Here is a 20,612-nt window from a genome sequence, read left to right as displayed (position 1 = left end):
AAACCAAACTGACAGATTTCTGAAATTCACAACTACTTTCGTTCCACTTTAGCTCTGTGGTTTTGTTAATGAAAAATTTACTTATGAAGTCTTCATTATTGAACTCTCAAAGGTCAGAGTGGATTAAAAGTGTCCTTACAGACTGCATTTTTGTGGCTTGTGTCCTTATTCGGAAGCATTTTCACCCCTCTGGACTTCAGCTCGATGGCCTTTTTCACTGTAGAGAGAAGAGGACAAAGATGAAATGTGCAGATAAAAAAAATTAATTCTTTTATGCTAGGAGCAAACTGCTTCATGTAGCATGGTGACTCGGTAGCTTCAGGTGAACTTGTCTTTATTAGTAAACTGATTTGAAGTGCTTTTTTAACCCTCATGTTCTGAATGTCCCATCAACACCAGCCAGCTCTTATGTTTATGTTTTTGAGCCCTGACTAGCCCATAATGTCCGTAACATGAAACATACATTTTTTAATTGTTCTTAATTTTAATTGTTGTTAATTGTTCATTGTCAAACATTTCACTCTGAGCTAAGAAGTAAATAACTCTTTATATATAAACAGCTATTTAAATATTAAAATGTATTCTTTAGTCTTTAGCCCCTTGTATCGGTAGATGAAATAATTTAATAACGTACTTTAACAACTTCTATTATGCTTTAAAGACACCCCTAATGTACCTCTCTCTTATTCACATTAATCAATGCATCATGGTGGCATGAATCCATGCACCATGATATTTTCATTATTTATACATATATACTATACTATCATTATGTATACTAAAATCGTAAGAGAGATTTAATGTTTTGGCTATTCTTTCCAATAAAAATACCAGAGGAAATTTGGATCTAAAGTGTGTCATGGATAATGAGAGCAAGGCATGTGACATGAATTTCACCTGAATGAGTAACATACCCTTGATATCATAGACATAAAGCAAATTTGGCAGGAAATGTTATGGAATTGCTATCTGTGTTTATCAAACTAATTTGGGCTTCAAGGCCACTGAGGAGTTATAGGCTTGTAATTTTGTTGGGCGGAAGCCAACTATGAGCCATTTCATAAAATCATTTTTCAGTAATACAGTAATTTTCTCACTGTATGACATCACTGAATGACATCTGTGGGCTTTAATGAAATTAAAATGTGGAATAATAAGAAACCAGCGGGTTCTTTTAAAATAATGCTGCTAGTGAGATATATATATATATATATATATATATATATATATACACACACACTATTATACACTATTATACACTATTAAACATGCACCAATTTTAAACTATAAAAATCCTATCGCATAAAAAGAAAACATCACAGATGCTTAGGGTCCATGAACAACTTTATATTCCCAGTCCACAAATCCCAAGCTCTGCCCAGGACACACCACATCACCTGCTCATTATGCAAATTGCCTCCTGGATCATCAGCCCATTTCATGAAAACAATATAAAAATGTCTCGGTTTGCATTATTCATATGAAAGATGTAAATTTCTCTATTGCTTTCTCAATTTGTTTCCTGTTTTAAAAATCAGATGTGATTCGAGCTTTGGCAGATCAGCTTACTGAAGCTCTGTGTCTCTACACTCAACATGGTATCTTATTTAGCTGCGTTACAAGTACAGCACACCAGGCGGTATGCAGTTGCTCACTGCCAAGTGCTCCACATGTACCAGCCTCGGGAGGGCCTCTCCTCACCACACTTACCTTGGTACTGGGCACTAAATCCTTTCCGCCGATGGTTGCTGTCAGACGTGAAGTGCAGCCGCAGCCAGTTCTTGCTGCTGATGACGGGTGATGGCAGATTCATGCCAGTGAGCCTGGAGTGGGAAAAATAGCAGAATCTAATGAGCAAAATCGGCAATAGAAATCAAACGCTTGAAAAGGCAATTTGTGCTGTAAAATTATACACGCTTGCTGTAAATCGAGACTGGAAAAGGGCAGCATGTGGATGTGTTTTCCAAAAAGGCCATTAAGGCTATGATAAACAGTAAAGTGGGGCTATATTTTTTGAACTGAGGCCAGAGCATGCATTCTTAATTTGACTTTTGTCATTTTATGACAACTTGACTGATGGCATTCACTAAAGGCAACAACTAGTGAAAAGTGTGTTTACACTCTCACAGCAAATCACTAGAATATGCTGAAAGCATAATAATCACTGCTTACTACAGTATACTATACTGATACTTTAATCAGGGTTTACTGTAATATTCAATACTTTTTATATAATAATCAGGGCATACTACGCTATACTAATCATGGCTTAGTATACTATACTTTTTCTATATTATACTAACACTAACAATCAGGGCTTATAATTATACTATTACTATAATAATCATGGCTTAGTATACTATACTCCACTTTAATAATCAGGAGTCACTATACTACACTTGCATAGGCTACAATATATAGACTATATATCCATATCCATATCTATATAATATACTATCACTATAACAATCGGGTTTACTATATTATTACCATAACAGAGCTGACTATGCTTTACTATACTATAACTATAACAATCAGGTTTACTGGACTATATTACACTGTTACTATAATAATCAGAGCTCACTATGCTTTACTGTACTATTACTATAGCAATCAGGTTTACTGTACTATATTACACTATTACTATAGATATCAGGGTGCACGATACTATATTATACTACTACTATAATAAGCAGCTATTGCTATACTATTACTATAGCAATCAGGTTTACTGTACTATATTATACTATTACTATAGTATTCAGGTATTACTATACTATACTTTTTCAATATTATACTATTACTATGATAGAGTAGAGTAGACTACAGAAGAAAGTATAGTACTCTTTATTAAATAAATAAATAAATAAATAAATAAATAATAGTAATTCCACAGACCGTGACACTAGAACATGTGCCTTAACTCACATTTGCTTAACTCAACTCATACAAATTAATAAGAAATTATAAGCCAGCTTTCATGAAGATTCACAAAGGGTTTGGGTTCAGAGTGGGGATAATGGCTGAAGCCAGCTTCATTCATGTAAAATCTAGAAAACATACTGTATCTCGCTTGTTATATGTTCTATTGATTTGGCATGAAAATGGGGTTGATGTAAGTTGATGCAAGACTTGGTGTGTTCATAAGGTCACTTTCTAGACTGACTTTGTAGCTCACTGTAGTGCTGATATTTCTGAATATTTTACTGATAATAAGCCAACTTGACATGAACTTTGACAAAGAGTATTTATGACAACTTATTCCTGTTGGAATAAGCCTTCATAAATGTTTATATACTCTAGGCTTATTTCAGTAGTCAAAAGGGACATGAGATGTCATTTAGCCCTGTGAACACCACCAGTAAGTAGTGTGACTGAAACTGCTTACAAAATATAAATTTAAAATCTGACTTTTCTCACAAGGGGAAATGGGTACATCTTGTTTTCTTAAACACAGGGGACAATGTGGTTGCAACACCTCTTTGATCTTTTCCAGATGCATCATCTTCTAGCAATAGTTCTTTTTCTTTTCTTTTTATTTCTTTTCTTCACTTATAGCAGGGTGCCTATTAAAAGTTCTCCTCTGGTGGAGCTTAAGGTGTGTAAACTTTGTGCTATGTGATGTGAGCTCTCTCCATGCCTTTATCTGCAGTTCATGGCAAGGGCTCTGCACACTGCATGAGACAATGACAGCAAGACTATGAGACACTGGGGCGTCTTTTTTTTTTTTTTAGAGCTGGAAACTGGCTTGGTTGATGCTTAACTCGTCAATCCTTAAACGAAATGTTTTTTGTGGCAGTTAGATTTATGGCTTTAGGTGCCAATCAACTGGTGAAACCCTTTTTTACCCCCGTGTTTCAAATGCTAAATCTTTTGTACACAAAAAAATGCTGCAAGTCACTGGTGATCTAATGCAAAAAAAAAAAAAAGTAGCAACTCTCCTTAGGACCCACCTCTGTAACACAATCATTACAATCTGGCCACTGCATTTCATGATAACATTTGAAGAAACCAACTACTGAAAAAACTGATATACTATATATATGGCACAGAAACACTGGAATAACATTGGAGTTGACCAAGGTAGAGTTTCAACCTGTGTATTCACATACCGCATGTTCAGAAGCATGTTTGGGAAATAATGGGAAATGCCAAGGTCGTATAACTAGGGCTGTAGTCAAGACCGCCATTGTCAAGCCTCAGACCAGGACTAGTCGAGATTGCGTCAAGACTGAATCTTAAGAATGTCAAGGCCATGTCAAATCAAGTCTGAAAAAAGCAAGAGTGAGTCAAGACTGAGACTGAAAACCATAAAATCATTTTCCAGGACAAGTCTTTACTTCAACTAGGTAGCTTCATCTGTGCATTGTGCCAGTGATGTTTTCTAGAAGACTCAAGACAAGTCCAAGTCAATAGAATACCCAAAACAAGTCCAAGTCAATACAGAAAACGTCTGGAAACTAGACTTGAGTTCAAAACTGGAGACATGTAGCATGGGGTCAGAGCGCATGATACAGCACCCCTAGAGCAGACAGGGTTAAGGCCCTTGCTTTAGGGCCGACAAGTGGCAGCTTGGCGCTTGAACCCCTGACCTTCTGATCAGCAACCTTAACCACTGAGCCACCACTGCCCACCAGTAACTACTACACTCACATATTACTACAATACCCATAGGCATCTCAGGATTCTGTATGTATTACAAAAGCCTTTTATTTGACACTGCTCAGCTGAAATTCTAATGAAAATGGACCAGGGCCAACTATTATCCCCCATCCTATAAGTAATTTGTTCCAGTTTTGAGGTCCAGTCAGATTATTCAGTTATCATTTACTGTTCTACCTGTTTCTGCTCCCTCATGTAAGGAGATCATCTACTGGTAAGATGGGAGAGGGGGAGCAAGTGAGAGAGAGAGAGAGAGAGAGAGAGAGAGAGAGAAAGTGCACAAAAGTCTGGCATTAAGCTGCTGTGACTTGCAATTAACATAGGGTGCTGTTCAAGGCCCCTCGATTTCTTTTCAGGAAAGTGAAGATCAGTGGAGCGTAAAGGGGCAGTCAGTGCTGAACAAGCAGTGAATGAAAGAGAGCAAGAAGAGTTTGCTTCTAAGAGAGGCACGCTATGAGGAGAGTAACACTGGAGGACGGTGTGAGAAGAGGTAGAAAAAAAAAGTTTTAAAAAACACATTTTTAAGATAACTTGCCAAAAACTGTAAATGCACTCTAATTTAATTGGAATTTTAAAAAGTCTGTTTGTGTCCATAACCAGAGATAAAATAATGACCCTTATTTTATTCCAACTCTCTTTGCTCAAGAAGATTTAAGAAAGATCTTGTGGCAATCATTTTCAATCAAATTCATCTTAGGTGTAATCTATTTTCTACTGCAATACATGTTTTGTTACAGAATTCAATACCATGCTTCCTTATTCATCTGTTATTTTTAGGCAATCAGAAGCTTTCCGAAAACAAGCGCTGTTTGGTACACATAGCATGCTTTGCCAAATTACATGGTCTTGATCCAAACAGTGCCATTAGTGGAAACAGTATGATTGTTTAGGTACTGCAGCCCAGCTATTTCCCAGCACCTTTTAATTTCTTACAACAAATGCTCAGATGACACCAGATGCATCTCTGATACACATAGTAAATTTGAGTAAAGCCTTAAGTAAGAACTTTGATAAATAACTAAAAAGCAGTGAAGTCTGCAAAGAGGGGAAAGTCTTCATTTTATTTTGAGGCTGCTGCAACATTCAAGCTCATCTGTACTTTACCGGATGCTGGCAGTTAGTGTTGAAAGCAATGTCTACATATCAGTTTACCTTAGACATTGGGTGTAGTGTTTTGAGCATAATCACAGTATATGTATAGAGTTTGCATCTCTCCTATAATCCATCTAATGTTATGAAGTAGAAATGATGTTATTCATTCTTCAGTAACTGCCTTATCATCATCAGGGTCACGGTGGCTCTGGGGCCTATTAAAGGAACATTGGGCATGAGGCAGTAAATGCACCCTGGATGGGATGAAAATCCATTGCATAGCACTATGCCCACACACATTTGCACACTTATTCACACCTGGGGCAATTTAGAGTATCCAATCCATCTACTGGCATGTTTTTGGGAGGTGGGAGAAAACCAGAGAAGAGCAGAAGAAATGTGGAAATGGAGAGAACATGCAAAACTCTGCTTCAAGTATCTGTATCTGGTTTTAAAACAAACCACAGCTGGTTCAGAAGTTGATAATTAGTCTCAAATATCTCTTTTAAAATGCTTCACATGCAGTTATTATTTTGCGTGCACCCGTCTGCAGTATATTCTAATGAATTTATTTGGCCCTACTTCCCAAAATATAAACAAACTTGTAGCCTAATTTGAGCCGCCGTGACCCTGACCATGCAGTTACTAAGGATGAATGAATGAATGAACGCTGTACATTCCTGTAATTGAATATGGTATTTGTTCCTTCCATGAGATTCCTATCTGACTACTCCCCTGCAAAACACCCCGCCTGTGCAATTTTTACTGTCCTGATGCACACCTCTAAGATCAACTAGACACCCTGTGAACCTTTCTGACAAGCTTAACAAAACATACACTAAATTCATCTGAGAAGGACTTCGCTTGCAAAGTTGATGAAGGACTTTATCATCATTCTATACAGTATATCAAAAAGTGAGACCCACTACATGCTGAATTTAGCGTGTAATGGCAGCTGTCAATCCACCAGATTCCCATTCCATTGTGAACAACTGAATTTCTAGCAGTCTGCCAAGACTTTAACTTGGGGACGGCTACACTGACGGGTTCAACAGTTCAACATTATCAAAGCAATGAAAAGTAAATGAAGATGTTTAGCATATGAAGTAATAATCTGAGTGATAATACAGATCTAAATAATAATACAGATTAGAGCTACAGGGGAATGGGAACAGTGGTAATACTGGAGATTTTCCATTTTTATCTGTGGGAGCAAGAATAAATTAACAAAAAACAATAATTCTGCAGTAAAAACAGAAATAGGGAAGAAATTTATGTAAATTTATGGACTGCAATAAAATAAATACTAATGGTAATGAAATGACAAACATGTGGTGGTCAGTAAAGTCTATTTTAAACCCATTTTACACCAGAAACATTACTGTTGGCACAAAAAGAGGTATAAATGGTACTTTGGATTGAATGGATGTTCCATTATATATAATCATCTTTGGAGTACAAAAGTCTGCAAAATGAATGCCAATGAATTATAATAATAAGACTATGTAATGATGAAAATGTGGAAAAATATCTACATTTTGCACTGTAATGTGAAACAGATCACTTTACACATTTGTCCACCCACGAGTGAACTGCAGCATAGATTTCTGCTTAAAACGCAAGAGCTATAGTGCTGTGGGTAGGGTTTTTATGTTTGAAAAGCAATAACGGGTCAGTCATATATCAACTTTCATCATTATTGCCCCTGTCTATTTTGTCAGCTTTTTAAAAAGTTCCCCTTCTGGCCTGTGCCTTAATAAATCTTTTTTTTTTTTTAAGGAAGAATTTGTTCCAGAGAAGTAGAGGTAAGGGAAATTTTAACAGAACAGAACATGGGGATCACAAATTATCACTAAATTCTTCTATCATACTATTGTACTCCCACTCTGTTGAGTGACCAATTTCACTGCAGTTGATTTTTGTGATGCAGTTGCAGTTTTTTCTGGACAATACATTTCTCGTCACAGAGGATAAGTGATGAATATGGTGATGCAACCTTACTCTGGCTCTACAGACACAGCACTTAGAAATAGTTGAGACTCGTTTTTTTGAAACTCTAATCAATTCTGCTCTTTAGGAAGAAGCTCATAAGAGGACACGGAACAGTCCATGATTCAAAACTATGCCTGTATATAGTGATGTGTTGGAGCTTCTGCATGTATTCACAGCAGTGACTCAGTGCCACTGCTGCTATGGATGATCCCACATGGATTCCCTGAAGACTGCACTTCCTAAAAACAGTTTGTGCCCAATTCGCACCCTTTCTTCGGTGGATAATCTCACCTGGACACTGTAGAACTGCTCATGTAATTATAAAGATTATGGTGCTGATACTGAACATCATTACTCACACTTAATACTGTTTGACTTTATAGTATAACATCATTGTAATTATTTACTACCCCACTGTGTTCACCTGTTCCGTGTTCAGTCATTGATTAGTTTGGTTATTTATGGCTATTTGTTTTTGCTCCCTTTTGCAAAGTTTCCAGTTTTCTGACAAGTGCCTGCATTATCATTTTGATTATGGCTCTGTCTTCTTTGATGTTGCATTCCTGTGCTCTGATCTTTGACTGTTACACTCAAACAGTTATATTTCATACTTCCATGCCATGTCTACACTAACTCGAAAAAAAACTTAGATACTTTAAATGCCGCATACACTGACAGTAGAAAGGGTACTAAACTGTGCCATTCCTTTGGGTGTTACCCTCAAGCATACACCATTTGTACTTTTAGTATGTAATTTTTACCTAGAAAGTGCAGGTCCAATTATGTTCCCTAAATTATGTTAAAAGTATATATCAAAGGAACAAAAAGATAAGCGACAAGAAAAGGTACAGTTTAGTCCCTTTTTTTCCGATACTGCAGGTATTATGTAACACTAAGCTGAAAATTTCTAGCATGACCTTCTATAGCACTTTGGAACTGAATGTTTATTTAAGCTCTTACCACACAGACATAAAATCAAACTTTGTTTTGGACAGAATGTAACTGTGGCACAGCTAACATATTTCGCCCATACAATGTCATTTAGCAAATATCACTTTAGGGTGATCTCTCTCAAAACATTTAATTAGACTGAAAGTAAATCATCTTTGGCATCTGACACCGCAGGAGAAATGCTGTCATGAAGTCCTATATTGACTTATTTCCATTTAATGAGCAACTGTAGCTTTGCAGCAGTGCTTGATGGAGTCAAAGGATTTTTTTTTTCTGAGGGTAGCGCCACATTCCAGATGGGCCATTCACGCTGAGAACATGAGAGGCAGCAGGACACAAGATTGATTTTGCTCAAATCTGATTTTCATTTGACACCAGTGCTCACTGGAGCTTGGATTTTTTTTTTTTTGCTTAGGCCACATTGCAGACACTGCCTTTGAGCAGATCTAATTCGAGCCACATTCAACCATTTCAATGACACTCTCTCAGAGGCTATTAAATGACACTGTAGAATTCTCAATCTTGACACTTCCACCTGCCCCTATGTCCTATGGCTAAAACCTTAAGCAAAGCAAGCAGGAGCTCCAGATCCTCTTAGAGAACGGTTTGCTTTAACAGACCATATCAGTGCTGAAATTATATCTGTCAAATAGCCGCATGGATTCATTTCCACATATATGCAACTCAAATGGGAAAAAAGTGATAAAGAATTCATTTCATCTTCAAACTAGTGAAATAATGCTATTTCAGGAAGAATATGTGATGCCGGGTTTGAGTGTGGCAGAGCAAAAAAAAAAAAAAAAAAAAAAAGAGAGAGAGAGAGAACAAATTTTCAAAAAAATTAACTGTGACAGCACTTCATTGAGTTTGCCAAGCCAACCAGTCTGCCTCCTCAATGCCTCCCTCCATCATGAGCGAGGACATGTTTATTCACCGAGCGTGAAGTTAATGGAGTTCAGCCATAGTCGCCTCACAGAATTCTCTGACTGTGGTGGCACTCAAAATTGGTCTGCCATTAGGCAAGAGGAGGAAAGAAAAGAAGTGTGAAGGTTAAAAGGCAGATCGAAGCAGGATAGAAAAAGAAACCAGGGAACTTCAAAGAAGAAGGATGTGTATAGTGCTAAATCTAAAAAGACCAAGCATCTGTTTGGCAACAGAAATAACTCATGTGAACAGTAGAGGGAATTGGTCAATGTGTTTTCAAAACTATCAGTGGGATCAATTGCGATGGCAACTCATTTCCTTTACAGAGTCTAGAAAGGAACAATAGCTCCAAAAGAAACCTCCTAGGAGTGCGCTCAAGTGAACCTCTGCTATTAAATGAATAGGATTAGCCCCTGTGTTTTCTTTCATCACCAATGAGGTGGCGATTTTTCATTGATCGATCTGGGTCCATTATCCGAGGGTCTCATGTCCCTCTTAATGCATTCCACGTGCCAAAGATGAGGACAGATAAAGCCGTTCTGCTCCCGGTGGAAGTCACGGTCTGTTTACTCACCATATTGATGGCGCTTCTGTGCCGCTGATCTCCAGAAAGTCATATCTGTCCTCCAGCTGGAAGTCTGTGAACACCAATGCAATGGTGTCTCCGGGCTCAGCCAAAATACTCCATGTGCAGTCTGCACTATTCTCATATTCTGAGGGGAAGTGAGGACTGGATATTGTTCCTGTTGTCCCTCTTAACGTGCCGCCACATGCTCCTTCGGCTGATCAAAACAAGTTAAAAAAAAGAATGTCAAACAACTAAACATTCATTTGATTCAGTTTTAAACAGATGGTAAGCTCATGATAGCCATTTCACTGCAAAAAACAAAACACATTTTAGCAAGTGTAAATATCTTGAACATAGATGAATTTATCTAGTATTTCCTATTATAAGATTACAATAAACCAAATATATGATTACTAAACTTATTTCTAGACATTTTTTTTTTTAGAATTTACTTCTAGAAGGAAGCAACTTATTTGCCAGTAGAATAAGAAAATTTAAATAAAAGCATTAACAGGCTGAATAATCTTATGTTCACTAACATTTACATCTCTAATAAGAAATAAATTAAAATGTATTATTTAATTTGATGAGTTTGAGCATATTCAAGATTCAAAACCATTTTCAAAATATTTGCTAAGATATTTTGCTTTGCACTGAGACTGTAGGTAATATATTTTATGCGACTAATTTAATTAATTGAAACAATTTATTTAATCAAACCAATAAAGCTACAGTAATTGATACGAATGTGTCTGCATAATGTGTGACTGGCTTTCTGGAGCTTTTGTGGCAAAGCTGCTCTAAAGGCTTCCGCACTTTTGGACCGGTTCTGGGCTTGTAATCACAGGACTGCTTTCTTCCAAAATGATTCCTCCCAAACATGGATTGATTACATCTCTTTTTGGGTGGTTCTAAGAGTGGATATCTCTCTCTCACTCCCTCCCACACACACACACACACGCCAGATGCAGTTGAGTCCCAAACCACCATTTTCAAGTATCCTTGTCCAGAGACCAGGGATGAGTTCTTTGGACTGCTCACGGGCTCTAAAACAGTTTTCACACTTCACCAAACGGACCAAACTCTAGGAGCATACGGCCCAAGTCCAAAAAAACTCAAATGTGAAAACATTTTAAGTGTACAGACCAAACAGGAAATTCTTAGAAGGGCTCTGAAAACTTTAGCCTATAGCTTATTTCTTTTTTAATGTTATTCCTTTAAAATTCTTACCTCTACAGAATGGTGCTGGGAAGTCCCATGATGCACCACTCCCAGGGCTCACAATACACGTGAGAACAGCATGGCCTTCCAGGACGTATCCCATCACGCAGGTGTAGCGGATTTTGTCGCCGATATTATACCTCGTCCCATGAATGATTCCTCTTGGTATCAGTCCTGGATTTCCACAAGTGTGACTCGGCAGCACTGGAAAAAGGAACAGAGCAAACAAAAAGACATAGACATGGGTAAGTGTTTCTGACTGGGTGACGCTTCCCTAAAGGCGCTGGCAGATGAACACGAGCATATGCCGCGCCATTCACTGTCTTCGGTTTGTTCTTCATCTACTAACTCACTGCTAGCCTCTTTGGGTCAGATCAGAGTCTTGTTTCATCTTCACAGAGCCAGACAAGCCAAACTCTAGAGGTTTTATGCTTCATGAGAATTTTTCTTAAGTTTTCACATCTGAGCCTGCTCCGGTATTCTTAGCAACTCTCAAGCACCTCAAACTCACCTGGTATGTGAGGCACTCCTTGCAAGCTCAAGTCTACACACTTCAGCGATACTCGCACAAGACCTTTGAATTTTGAAAAAAATGGAATATACATGGGGAGTGAGAATGCAGAGAGAATGCAGAGAAAGTGCTTCTCTACAAAGTTTGAGTGCTACTCCAGAATTTCTAGCAGCCTCTCTATATGTGGTCTATTTATACATGAAATGTATGCATGCTTATCAGGGACGGCTGGAATAAATGGGCTAGCAGGGCGAAGCCCCTTTGTCTTTCAAAGGTAGAAAGACATCAACATACAGTTTCTTTTTTGGTGTCCACATCAGATTATTTGATGGCAATAAATGTTTTTAAAGTGAATTATTTTGAGTTTTTGTGGGAATAAATGCAACAGCACCACCAATGGTGGTAAGAAAAAAAAAAAAGAATGGTAGGAAGTAGGGATGTAACTAATATGATTCTATTATTTGGCACACATAACGTGATCTAACCACATAGAGATATAAGGTGCACTACAGTTATGCTTTGCTAATTAACAAAAAAAAAAAAAAAAAAAAAAAAAAAAAAAAAAACTTGCCAGCTTTATGTTGAGACTAGATGTGTGCACTGGGACTAGGATCTTTACTTGGATTTGACTTTAATGCAGAGCTTGAATGGTTCATACGAAGCTGGCGGGTTTCGGCACAATTTCAACCCTAAATACATATTATAAAACTCCTAAAAGACAAGCCCAAAGTGGTGTAAAAACTACAACCCTGGCAGCCCTGCCCCCAGCACATGATGTGTATTGAAGACACACACACATATATATATTCATCCCATCAGAGTTTAGCTCCAAATTAAGAGCATATTTCTGTGCAAACAAAAGAATATGTTTTTCTTTACAGAGCTAAAAGGATCTCATTTTTATTTTTGACTAGGTATCTGGTTTAGGAGTTGAATAAAGTTATATTCTGCATTTTTTTTTATCATTTGAGTATGAAGTAGTAGCATTGTGTTACACCCCTAGTATGAAGAAGTGAGGCTGTGGCTGATTTCCTTCTACCCCAGACTGTATCAGTGACAGTTGTGTCAGATGATTACGCAGAGTGAAACGCCCTACAATGCACTGCTCAACACTAATAGTTTCATTGTTGAACTGTTGACAGAAATTAGCTTTTAGCCTTCCCATCTAATCACCACTGGTCTTTATGGCAAATAAGATCACAGTGCTGACTTGACTAATATTCTGCAAACATGATGTACATTGACAAAGTAGAATCTTGCAACCTTCCTACCAAATTTTCAAAGAAAATATGAGATGAAATCCTAGACATAAGGTCAGTATGTGCTGTGTATAGTGCGTGTTTTGGATTCGGAGTGTGCTTTCCTTGAACAGTTTTCCCAAGGGCCATGTCAGAGAGTGTCGCTGGATCCTGTCAAAGAGGAAACAACCGTGTCAAAGGCAGAGATCCCCTGAAGGCATATCAGCCTTGGGGACTGGTCTGGCTAACGGAAGCTACAATGCGGGGATTGCTTTGCCAACTCAAATGTGAGTCAAAGTTTTAGCCAATTGGTGATTGAGTAGGGTATGCATTATGCAACTGAAAAAGTACACTTTAATAATTATGTCAAACTATGTCAAAACATGGCACAGTGTTGGATGTGCAGATGTATGATCATTACTGCAAAAATGTAATTTCATGATGTGTGGGTTTCCTCCAGGTTCTCCGGTTTCCCCCCACCTCCACAGAACATGCCAGTAGGTGAACTGGATATGCTAAATTGGCCATAGATGTGTATATCACTTTGTGAATGTGTGTGTGCATGAAGCCCTGTGATGGACTAGTGTCCCCTCCAGTGTTCCTGGTATATGCTCCATATCCAACAGCACTCTGAAAAGGATAAAGTAATTACTGACAATGAATGAATGAATGAATTTAGTTTCATGACACATCCACCAAAATTCTCATTTAAGCTTCCAGTTTGAAATTGACAAACTACTGAACTTTGAAGCACATAGTCTGCACCAATAAATTCCATTGTGTTCTCTGTATAATGGTTTATACACATTGAAAGGCAGCTCTCTCAATAGCATTTTTACCAGGCATGATACATCTGTATTAAGATGTATTTATCTGCGAAATCAATGTAGAGAACACGGGCGTGAAGTGGAGAGATTTTAAAATGTTTTGGAGCCCTGAGGCAACTGACATTTTCAGGCCTCGGCAATTAGCATAATTGCTGCAAGCTGATTTTTCTGGATTCACAGACATACGCTGCTGATTCTCCAAATATCACATTTCTCAAAATATCACTTTTGACTAATGCTATTTTACATACTGAAAATTAATATAGACCTCACATCATTGCCAGATATTGCCATTAAGCCTTAACACTAACACTTAACACTTAAATTTGTGCAGAAGACATAATGAAATGTTGTCAATTTAGGTGCCAGAAAAAAAAAAGGCTGAAAATCTTGTCTGTCCACAGCTCTATTTTAAACACTTAGGACTTGCAATTGATTTAATCTGCAATAATTCATTTTGCAAATGTCTCCCTCCTGAGATCTTGGGCGACTGGAAGAGCCGTGTTCATTAATCATGCTCTCAATTGACAGAGTCTTCTGCTGCACCAGCTTTGGAAGGAACATACAGTTTGGTAAACATTTGATTTATTGTCTGATTAACAGTCAGTGGCAAGGAAGAAGGGTCAATTTAATCGAATTTGAATGCAGCAGCAAACTGCAATTTTTTTTAATGTTATGTTCCAAAAGGTGCCCATTTCATTTGGCTTGTCAAGAAGCAATTATTCACGATGTCAAAAAGACATGATCTCAGTGACTTTGACCGTGGCATGGTCGTTGGTGCCAGATGGGCTAGTTAGAATATTTCAGAAACTGCTGATCTCCAGGGATTTTCACACACAACAGTCTTTACAGTTTACACAAAATGGGGCGAAACACAAAAAACACCCAGTAAGCAGCAGCGCTGCAGGTGTAACACCTTGTTGATGAGAGAGGTCATATGAGAATAGCCAGGAAGCTGGCAGGAAAGGTATGGGAACTCAAATAAGCAACTCTTTACAACCATGGTAAGCAGAAAAGCATCTCTCACAAATATCTCACAATATTTCTAACAATGAGGCGGATGTGCTACAACAGCAGCAGATTACATCAGGTCCATGCTGTCAGTTACATGCTGTCAGCCAAGAACAGGACTCCCAGGTGCTCCTAATAAAGGGACTGGTAAGTGTATATATAAGCTTACTGTATTTTGCATTGTTATTGTTTTCCAATGCTGCACAATAACAAACACTTTCATTATTTTTATTTATTTAAGTTCTGAGTTACTGCTTCTTCAAACAGCCATTTCAGTTTTCATGCCATCTTCATGACAAGTGACCACTTAGGACACTCTGTGTCTGTCAGTAATTTTTGGAAAGCTTCTTTGTGGTAATAATGCTGTCAGGAGTCCAACTGTAGCTCTTTTGAATAGCAACTCCAGCACTGATTAATGCCTCACACCCTAACTGCCCCCTCTCTTCATTTCCCTGACACAGTAAGAGATCAATAGGGTCGTTACAGGCTGTCACAGGCTCAATTCAGCTGCTTGAGCTTTTTTTCTCCAATTTCCTTTCACAGGGATAAGGCCACAGTGATCATGAGGTGGACCAACATATCACTGCAGAGGATTGACATAGGGTGAGGAGAATGGCATCTGAGTAAAAATTCAAAACTAGTTATGTATCAGTATTCAGATATTATTTTGGTACTCTATTCATTTGCTCCGATATACAGACAACACAAATGACCACAATCTGGATGTATTTCATGAAAGAATTATCAAAGAAAAGCAGACTGCAAACGGGGCTGTGTAAACATCAAGAGGAGCTACTACAGCATCTTCTTACAATACAAATAACCTGATATGACATCTTATAGCATTTAAACTGTATGTTTAATACAGAGTGTGAGGGTAGCCCAGCAAGTCATTAAAAATGAGCACAAAGTGCTGTGAATTGTGTGCATACAAAGGTATTTGCGAGCGCGGAGCAGTGAAGTAAGCGTGCAAAGAAACTGTTGCATGTGAGAGCAGTTCAATTGAGTGAGCACTGAGAAATGTGTGCTTCTTGTACTCACGAGTCAAGGTACAATTCACAGCATCTTTCTCTAATTTTTAATGACCACGCACGCTGGCCACTTAGGTTGGTCGCCTTTATGGTCTCTATTAAAGATACTGATTAAATGTCATAATATCTTGAACATAAATCTCAGCACAATGAGTTCATATGTAGCAGCATACAGCAGCAATGAACACAAATAGAGCTAAGTAAAATGCTCCATGACACCCCTGACTGATTAATACTCATTTCGGTATCAGTATTGGTATCTGTATTGTGCACGTAACTGTACTCTGGTCTGAAATAAATGGTATCAATGCATCCCTCTTCAAAAGTATTGGTAGGAAAATGCCAATGCTGCTGGCTACTGATGTACGACAGCCTCCGGATGGAGTCAAACATACTGAGCACACCGAATAATACATGATTCACTATGCTCATGGAGATTCCACAGTAAGATACACTATAGTCATTGTTTTGTCTCTTATTCCCTACTGTTAAACAAGTGTATAAATATCAGCATGACACACAGGCAGCAGTAACGTGTAAATCTGTCTCACCAATACAATCCTTCCTGGTGCAAATTAATGTCTATGCCACGTTTTTACAGTTGCAGAGGGACATGTGAAGAGATCGGTTTACTTTCCCCACACCTCACTACGTCATGCCTGTTGCAAACAATATTTAACCAGAGACACATTAATGCAAAAATCAATCAAGGCCATTCCCTTCGAATAAATGGGCAGTGTCTGTTCTGCCCATGTTAAAAGAAACAGTAGACTTCTAGTAGACATTAATACACAGTGAAATTCCTGACCAGGGCTTATAAGAAACACTAGTGCAAATACAAATTAATCTGTTTGCTGTATGATGGTTTAAAGAAACGGTGCAATTATGCAAATGTATAATTCCTCAATCCCTCTGCAAATGCTGTGTCCACAATAACCTTCCCTGGGTGCAAAAGATGATGTGCAAAAATTGTGTGAGGAAAAGAAGTGTCCTTCATTCAAACTGCCTTTTCTAATGTGTTGCTCTTATTGAACCCAGGCAACAGTAAAGGCCATTTTGGATTTATTACTGCAGCCACTTTTTTGAAGATTCACAGATAGCCACACAGCAGCTGCATAATAGTCCTGGCCATCAATTCCCATTTTAGCTAGTATGACAAATTTAAAGGTGAGCATGAGGCTTTAAATGAAGATGCATGGAGTTGAAAGAGAACACTAGTCAATTTCCTGTGGGAAGGCTGTCTGAGCAGTTGCATGCTCTTCTGGATGTTGTTAAATTGGCTGGTTGAGCAGAGATTACGGTATATGCTATAGAAAATTAATCAACACCTTCTTACCAATCAGATTCAAGAATTTGCATGATGTATGTGTTAGTAATACACAAGAGATGTAGTACGGTGCTGCAGAATGACAGATAACATGATGATTAAAAGACTAAATCATTTCATTGGATGTACCTTACATATATAATAACTTCCTAATATCATCATCAGGTTTTGAAAATGAAAAAAAAAAAAAATAAAGTTTCTCCCCAAGCACAGGTTGATGTTACTCCCATATCACTTAAGTACATTTTAGCACAGTAGCATTTTACAACATATCATGGTGTGAAATTAAGTGTGAACATTTCAAAATGGTCTCCTGGAGTGTCTTCATAACACTCCACTGTAGCATTTTGCATTCAAGGCATCTCTAACCCCTGCGGAACAACTGCTATGGTCCAATGAGTAGAAGCAGTTTATTACCAAACACAATCAGGTATTTTGCACAGCCTGGACACACAACTGTCATTGACATGTTTTTCCCCACACACTGAGGACTTTAGTCACCTCCAGATATCACCACACCAAAGCTTTCAGGATGCAGAGAGCCGAATAGCCTAAAAGAGTCAACACAGCGCCTGTTTGTCAGAAATATTACAGTTGATGAATGGTAGGGTAAGGGTTGGGATTAGAGTTCATAGCTTTTCTTCCACTTTCATTAATATGAAATGCAACAGAATTATTCTTACACATTAAAATTCCGAGTAATTTTGTGTGAAGTTAGGTTAAACATCAGGGTTTATTTTATAGAAAGCCCTGTTTTTTTTCTTTCCCCAATTTCAAGCCTTAGCTACATAAAACATATCTAGCTGAGTCAATTATCACCGTTTTAAAGTCAAAACTTGCATTCTGGTCCTGCTGGTATGAAGCACCACCTCAGTGCCTCAGTGCCATTTAATTAAGACAGTATACTGATCCTTCTGTGCTACTGTGGGGGGACAAAACAGTGCCAGGTGAACTCCCACCTAACTGTACATCAGGATCAACGGATGGAAATCTTCATTTGGGGGGAAAAAAAGAATTCAACAGTCCTAAAAGTCCAAGCATACAACGTTGGAGACACAAAGGCAAAATGCGGCTCCATTCTCAAGAGGTTTTAATACAAAGTGTGGCAAACAGAGTCAAAACACAATCCAGAATCCAAAATATCTGGACAGGCAAATGGCAAAGCATGATTGGTTATAAACATCAATATTCATGGGCAATCCAGAGACAAAACTGAAAACAAAGCAAGGGGTCAAACATGTTGAACAAACAAGACTCAGAACTTACACAATCACACAGAATGGCAAGACTTCACAATGAGTAAATATCCATAAACTATTTATATATAATATGATGAAACCAGGAAGCAATCTGGAAGTGATTGTTATAGGTTGGGCTATTATTCTGATGACCTCTACTGGCAGGGAGGGGAAATGTCCTGAGTGCTTCTTACAGACAGAAAAGAAAAAAAAATCCAATAAAGCATATATAATATTAAGGATAAGTTGATAAAAGTTAACCAGTCTCTGCGGATGCAGTAACCTATTATTCATACATTTCTGCTTAATATCTGTCCTTTTTTGTTAAATTGTTTTCAGCGATTTGGTCATAGTTCAACACTGTGGCTATAGTTTTACATTGTCTTTTTTAAATTGTCAAACCAAATTTTCCTTCATTTTATTTAATGAAGGCTGCCTGGATGACACAGTGAAGCCTTGCAAGCCAATAACATTGATTTAATGTGGTCAAGTTTTGTTTTTCTTGCGTAATTTCTTCTTTTCTGTGTGTTCAATGGAAACTTGGTTAACTAGTAGGATCGTAATCTGTTTTGGCATACCTGTCTACCCTTAGTAAGTTCATACTGATTTTTTTTAAGGTAAAACAACAAGCACAAATCAAACAGTGAACCGAAAAACTGCTGAGAGAGAATGAGAGGTGAGGGCACATAACAAGCACACCTGCTGCATGTAGACAGCAAACTTGAAGGCTTTCGGCTGGTGTTTGCAGTTGTCCAGAACCAAGAAGTGAGAAAACAGTAACTCTCAGAGCATTGCACAAAGTCTTTTCACTTGGATATAATATTACAGATACAATATCAGATCATTTTTTCCCCCTCGCTGCTTTGGACAAATAGTACGAAGTATTAAACTTGTGTGAATCTTTTGAAAGAAACATCATGCAAAGAAACATAAAATGAGGCACAACAGGTCCAAGAATTAGAACTTTAGTAATGGTCACTAGAAGTGAATGATTATGTATGTGCTCTATATCCATATGTTTTCATTCAAAGCATTTGGTAATGATGCAACGTCACTGCCAACCAACAACACTCCTGAAAAAGAACATCGGTTTTGAAAGAATTTTAGAAGGAGAGAAACAAGACTACTACCTTGAAATGAATTTTTAAATCTACTACACAATTATATACTGCACTAATGTATGCCTCAGTCACAGAATAATTACGCCTAAAAAGCAGAGGAAATATATATTATTTTGTAATATTAAGGGCCTGAGCACATAAAACATTTGAAATAGTCATTCAATACATTTCTGGTTCTTTCATTTTAGGCCTTTTTCCACTACAGGACTCTTGGATGGCTCATGTAATCATTTACTAAATTTGCATAAAATCTGAGGAGCAATTTGTTTGTATAAAACGCTTTTAACCTCTTAAAATGATTCTTCTGGATAATACAATAATAATAATCTAAATAAAACGATGATATTACTTATGTTTATGATCACCGTTCTGCATTCTGGGAATAAAGCACTACTCAGACAAATATAAAGGATATTTGTGCTTTACCGTCTATTCCAAATATTCTTATCTGGAACCGGATTTAAATCTGAAGTTGGTGTGGCTTAAAATGGAAGCTTTTAGGCCACAGGACTGTCTTAAATCCTGCTCATAAAGATATTTTGTACTTTTCTAATATTATTGGAAATATAAATAACCTTGTACTGTAATTTAAACCACCACAATCCCTGACTAGGCAGTTACTAAGGATGAATGAATGAACACATAGAAAAACTGCATCATCTTTCTTTGTCCTGCAAGTTTCATATCCAATAGATTGCTTGCACACACGAGCTTCATATCTAACTGTTTGCTCTTGCCTACATGAAAGTAAAAACCTCTGGCTCAAGTGACCATTTTGTTGCATTCCACAGGATTACAGTCCAGCTCTAGTCTCAACTATATGCCATGTGCGCCTTTCTGGCAAGCTTTCTTTTAAAAAAAAAAAAAAAAAATGTATAGTGCACCTTCTATTTATATC

The 20,612-nt window shown here is 37.7% G+C and overlaps 1 protein-coding gene across 3 annotated transcripts in view; it reads right to left on the bottom strand.

Annotated features, from left to right (window-relative positions):
- Positions 1 to 20,612, bottom strand: part of csmd1a (CUB and Sushi multiple domains 1a) — a 359,856-nt gene that overhangs the window by 140,897 nt on the left and 198,347 nt on the right. For all 3 annotated transcript variants that reach the window (XM_053232461.1, XM_053232459.1, XM_053232460.1), the window contains exons 4-7: positions 11,420 to 11,614; positions 10,196 to 10,403; positions 1,711 to 1,823; positions 140 to 217 (exon numbers count right to left, since the gene is read on the bottom strand). In XM_053232461.1, coding sequence (XP_053088436.1) covers positions 140 to 217; positions 1,711 to 1,823; positions 10,196 to 10,403; positions 11,420 to 11,614 — 594 coding nt within the window. The remainder of the gene's footprint in view (positions 1 to 139; positions 218 to 1,710; positions 1,824 to 10,195; positions 10,404 to 11,419; positions 11,615 to 20,612) is intronic.

Source organism: Pangasianodon hypophthalmus, chromosome 3 (assembly GCF_027358585.1).
Source record: "Pangasianodon hypophthalmus isolate fPanHyp1 chromosome 3, fPanHyp1.pri, whole genome shotgun sequence".
Lineage (NCBI taxonomy): Eukaryota > Metazoa > Chordata > Actinopteri > Siluriformes > Pangasiidae > Pangasianodon > Pangasianodon hypophthalmus.
This window is presented reverse-complemented; position numbering and strand designations above follow the sequence as displayed.